The sequence below is a fragment of the Protopterus annectens genome, chromosome 5.part0, assembly GCF_019279795.1.
Source record: "Protopterus annectens isolate FY-2018-M chromosome 5.part0, PAN1.0, whole genome shotgun sequence".
NCBI lineage: Eukaryota > Metazoa > Chordata > Ceratodontiformes > Protopteridae > Protopterus > Protopterus annectens.
The window spans coordinates 1767309326-1767315296 of record NC_056735.1 but is presented as its reverse complement, the minus strand read 5'-3'; the positions used below and the strand labels follow the sequence as shown (position 1 = coordinate 1767315296).

At 36.6% G+C, this 5971-nt stretch overlaps 1 protein-coding gene across 2 annotated transcripts in view; it reads left to right on the top strand.

Annotated features, from left to right (window-relative positions):
* BACE2 (beta-secretase 2) overlaps positions 1-4862 on the top strand; it is a 1024906-nt gene extending 1020044 nt beyond the window's left edge. Inside the window, exon 9 of one of the 2 annotated variants that reach the window (XM_044071568.1) lies at positions 3353-4862. In XM_044071568.1, coding sequence (XP_043927503.1) covers positions 3353-3600 — 248 coding nt within the window. In that variant the 3' untranslated portion in view covers positions 3601-4862. The remainder of the gene's footprint in view (positions 1-3352) is intronic. The other variant, XM_044071569.1, reaches the window with a different exon arrangement.
* Positions 4863-5971: the final 1109 nt, after the last annotated feature.

The window sequence follows — 5971 nt, the reverse complement described above, 5'->3', positions numbered from 1 at the left end:
AGAAAAAAAAAAAGAATTCCTGAGTGTGCAACGGGAGAATACTATCGCATGTTTAGAATGGAAATCAAAATGAAGAAAGACGACATGATTTGCTAACTAAAAGAGGCAGAGAGGATTTTGGAGGATCATAGGGACATAACTGAAGAACTGAAGTGGTAAACCTCTCTAAACAGTGCTGCATAGAATAGAGTGGTTGTGACATAGGAGTTGCTAGAAAACATTGGGTAGAGACCTTCACTGGACAATATAACATTACCAGAGGAAATAGAGACAAATGGGATTAGAGGAGAATAGTCCAATGGGCATGAGCTTCTGTCCCATGTATTGCTCCAAAATAAGAATAGGTGAGATTAAGGATGGGGCAGCAAAGAAATGCAATAGTTCTGTATTCAAAGGATAAATGCCACAGTCTGGGTTAGTGCTCTTATCCAGAGGGAAGAAATAAATAATATGGTTAGTTAACTGTAAGTTTGACTTAAAATAAGATAATAGCTTTGCATTTAGAAGAGATTCTATCAAAGATACTAGAACCAGGATAATCTGGTGTTGTAAAAGTAAGCTAGCAAACATGTAACTGATGGTTCTAGGTTTTATAAATTGAGGAAAAAAGTTGCAGATAAATGGCACAGAAGGTGTTATCTGTCACACCAGAAAAAACTTCTGAATCAGATGGCATCTGAGATGTCTATAGTGGCTACTTGCATATATATACTATGAGCTGTCAGAAGTTGACAAAACAAGGGTGTCCACTCTTACTAGGACGGTGTGTTGGATTGTACATATGCGCACACACAAAATATTGATTTTTAATATGTCTGCATGATTTTGTATCTAGGTGATGATAGTAGCAGACACTTGAAAGTGGACACTTTTGAACCTGTTCCATATCACTCCTACTCTAGGTTTACTACTTTGTGTTAAGGGACAGCAACAAAGCTGTCATGATGACTGATGCAGTGCCACTTCAGCAGACATTTCAAATGGTTTGCTATTGTCATTCAGTTTACGGGGTAGTCAGCTCTTACTTTTTCAAAACTGGCATGATAAGGGTGCCCAAGGTTTTCATCTTGTGTGACATTAAATACGAGTTCCTGCTAAATTCATGAAGTACACAAGTGCACATGCATTACACTTAAAACATGCACGCAGACACAAAGCTTGATGTCACCAAAGATACTTGTTTTCAGTTTTATAAAGTGATTAAGGAAGTGTGAAAGGAAATGGAGACTATATTTTTTAATTAATTATTTTATTATTTTTCTATTTTCCTAGTTCCCAGACCTGCAGGCAGTAGTAGGGAATAGCCTACTGTGATACCCAGAAGATGAGTATTTGAGCTGTGATACAGACACAGAAAATTGTATTGCAGGATTATTTGGAGATGCCAAAAACAGATCATGATGGTGGGGGGGGGGGGGGACTTGAATCGATTCATACTATGGATACTGTTCCTTCCAGAGAGCATGGAGCTACTCGGTGCTTGCAGAGTAGCTGTGATAATGGTATTTCCTGTAAGGAGTAGGAAGGACCAGTTATAGCAATTAATAACTAAATAAAATGATTAGTTTTTTAACAAGGTGATGCTTAAGCTCATCTCATTTTGGAAATGATTTCTGAGTTACAGCTACTGAGCGGTGACATTTATAAGTCTCTATTCTAAAAATACTTCTAATTAGACAATGGGGTACCTGTAAAGTTCAAGTATAGAAGAATATTCTGACAGAGGGCATAGGTGAAATTAAACAAACAAAAAAAAAGATTCACTTTCTTTATCTGTTAACTAGGTAAGTGTGCTGATCCACAGACAGTTTTCAGCCATGACCTAGGCAGAGCCGGTTAAAACATTATTTTATAACATTCAGTTCATGAGTTTATAGACTACAACCCTGTACACTTGTAAAAGTTTAGAAAATTATAGAATTATAAAGTAGGGTTGATAACTGTAAAAGCAAACCCCTCTTTGTGTTTGATCTCTGTATCACAAATTTGATGTGGTGTCACTTGTCAGAAAGTAAAATATATTTTCCTGTGTAGCAAAAAATTCTACTGCTGTACTTTGAGTGAGGTAAGACACTGGCATAAATGCAGTTATGTCACAGGTGACAGAAAATGTACCAGTCACTTTTTGCTCATTTAATGAAAAGTACAGCAGAAATAGAAGACCTATGTAATCTGTGGGGGGGGGGTGGAATTTCCCACACATGGAAAAGGTATTTTTGATTCTTCAATAAACTGTTTTATTATTACAGAATGGATACTCCTTGTCGATTTTACTTTTACTGCACTCCCATATTATCATTTATTGGTTTTGGAGGCTGGTGACTTGTTCATTTACTGATACTTGTTTCCATAAAGATTGTGTATTTTGAAAAATTCCTTTTGTATTTACTGCATTAAGTTGAGAACCATGCAGTATTTTGTCTTTTATCTAAATACTATAGAGTCTCTAATAGATGTAATATACACGTTAGCCCCACAAGTTATTCTTTATGCATCAAAATTATGAACTTGAATGGTGATTCCCACTAGGAGGTACATCACCTCATTCAAATGCAATAGAGTGAGGATGATCCCTATTCAGTAATTTATAATGAACCCAGAAGGGAGTGGCACCATATTTTTCATCCTGAAAAATATTGGATTACTGGCTTGTGCTAGTCAGGATTGGAATGGTGTTGGAGATCCATTAAACCCAAATACTTTCTTTCCATTCTTGAACTGGAAGGATGTTTTCCAATACAGATGTTGAGGGCACAATCCTTTCTTGGATTACGATTTTGATACTTTAAGCCACTTTACTAATAGCTCAGGTGAGAGACATTTGTTATGGTTGCCTGGTGATGCAGCACAAGTACCTGTTGCTGTACCACAGGTGATCTGGTTCGGAATGGGCTTGCAGATAGAAAAAAAATCACTTTTATGGAGGGACAGAAAATGCCATTTTTAGGTGCCCAAGGTAGAGGTTAGAGGGGCCATTTCCAGCACGCCCACCCTTTGAGTTGGGGTGCCATTACAGATGCATTGACAAGTAAAGACCAGAACTCACATGCCCCAGAGATGGCATTGTGCACTGGTGTCCAAAATGGAAACAAACGCTGAAGCACTCAAAGTACTTCATCCCTCTTCCCACCCAGGGTGGATAAGATTCTAGAGTGGGGTAATAGGGTTTTGTAGTTTATTCACTGAGGTGGCTAGATAGGATTGACCGTTGAGGCCAGATATGATGTGTGATGTCTTTTGGATGTGCTGTTCCCTATAACTGCCTCATTTTAGAAGTTGTCTTAAGAAGTTTAATACATGCTGGATAATGTCTTTCATACTGTAACTAACTGATTTACATTTCTTCTTTTAGATGCATCTGCTTCACATGCATCAGAAATCGCTGGCCCCTTCTCAGCAGCAGATGTAGCCAGCAATTGCATTGCCACATCATCTTTTTCGGAGCCTGTTTTTTGGATAATATCCTATGTATTGATGTCGATCTGTGGAACTGCCCTCCTCATTTTGATTGTTCTGCTGTTGCTTCCAGAACAGTGTTGTAGAAGAAACAGTAATGAAGTAAATGATGCATCATCCTTAATTCGCCATCGCTGGAAATGAAGATTCCTACTTTGTAGACTAAAAAGGCTTGGAGATTCGGGGTGGTTTCAGTAATTCCAAAACAATATTTGTATTCTCTATTGCACATTTTAAAGTATGAACTTGAAAGAAAAATAATGAGATCCATTAAAAAAATTTATTTTTATATTTGCCCAGTTTTCAGCCAGGGTTTCACTCAGGTTTCCTTGTTACTCTGTACTATGAGTGAATGTATTTTACAAGCACATCTTTAAATAGCTTGTGGTGCTTTATAGCCAATTACACAAATCAGGATTACAAACATTTTCAGTTGTCTGCAGTCCTATGGGTTAAGTTGTCACCCAGTCACATTTGACATTTGTAACAGGGTATACCCATGCCACTCTCCCTAATGCATCATGCTCGATATCTTCTAGACCTCTTCTTGGCCCATTTCTCAAAGTAAGAATATTCGTCAAGGTCTCTTCCCATTTAATGTTCACACTTGTAGTGTCTCCTTTGCACAAATGTGATTTTGTAGAAAAATGGTTAAAACACGATTGTTTGAGAAAATGTACCCAACCAAAGACCCATCAAGGAAAGCTCTCTCATAGATAAACTAATTCAGTAAGGCAATATCTATTTTATGTTCTGGTCAGGTTAAATCTTTGTTATATATTTAATCCATTTCTCAGTTTACATTGTGTGATGTATCTTGACATTTCTTGTTGGTCAGTGTTTCTCTGTGCCTGTCTGTACATTTTCCTCCCAAGCCTGTTTGCTTCTTTAGCTATTATTCATGCCCTGTACATTTCTTGTTTGTTTGCTTCTTTCCAGCTTATTCAGTACGTTGTATTAGCATTTAGGTGAAACTAAAAAATGTTGAGCTTCCTTGTATTTTTTAATATTTTGCCTTTGTCCTGCTATGAATCCCATTAGTTCAGTTGTCTGCATTTGTTGTGTGACACCAAGGAATACCCTTTTCAAAGCATGTCACCTTTCTTGGCTCACCTTTATGGTCAGCATGTAAAGTCCACCTCTCTAGCACAATCTTCACAAGTAGACAGCTGCATACATTCCCTTTTAGCTTGAATTTCTTTCTGGTCCTTTGTTGATGTACATCAGTTTAATGATATTCTTTTAAGTTGGTATGATGAAGTGATATTAACATTTTTGGAAGTAAACAAGTCTTATTAAATTAAGTACCTTAAGTAGTGAAGTTCATTACAAATTATGTCCAGTGTATTTTAAAGCCAAGCATTGGTCTACTGTTAAATTATGTGCAATAAAATTATTTTTAAACAGTTTTGAATTGATCATTGTTAAACAGTTTCTTAAAATGAGTTATCTGCATGAGAACAGTTACATAGTGTCTGAAATGTATCAGTTTGGATGGTATATATCAGTCAGGTATTGTTTCAGTATGTCACCTTACTATGTTCTTTTTATACTGGTTTAATGTACAAGCTGATGAGATAGCTTTGACTAGAATGCATTTCAGGCTGCTATTCTTGTGAATATCATTTCTTCCTGGAAGGATGCATGGATGAGTATTTGGAAAAATTAATTGGCCCACTAGAATTCTGTGCACTCATCTCACCTACACTGCAAATTTGATTTATCTAGGTTTTTCACTTGTATATGAAAAGGTGTTGCAATAAATCAGTGTTGAACATGTTCATTCTGCACTTTCAAGCTCTAATTTACATTCCTTGTATGATATAAAAGATGCTTTTTGCCACTATGTAATTTAATTATTGATTTTTGTGTTTTTACATACTGAATTAAAATCCATTTTCGCTTTTCACATGATGACATGAGCAGTAAGTTACTAATCTCCTTTATACTTGTAATATTAGATTTATTTGAGTAATGATATAATGATTCTGTGCCCTGGTATTTTTACCAGATGTCAATAAGAAGTCAGAACTCAGGGAGTTCTATTTTGGAACTTTAATCCATGACAGTCCTTGGCAGCTGATCAATGTGATTGCTTCTCCATGCCTTTCATACTAAGGATAGAGTCTGAAATTTGCATTACAAGTTCAGCTCATATATTTAGTTTCATGGTTTTCTTTACAAGTAACACAAAGAAGAAAAGCAAGCTCCCAGCTTCAGTTCATGTTAATATAAACTTTTTTGGATGCCCTTTCCTGCAGGTTGCTTGTGCTGTCTGAATGTTGCACATAGTACTGACTGAGGACATGTTCTTGATTGGATTATCCTATTCCTTAGAGAATTACATGTCTCAGATTCATGTCACATTGCTGGATTTAAGAGTCAAAAGGTGGAAGGGCTACAGTGTAAACTTTTCTCTTGCATGGATCAGGGTCTTCTCAGAGTCATGAACTTGAAAAGTACCTGTTTGTCAGTAAAGAAACTGCTTAACATGGTCAGTCTTTTTTTGTCAGGG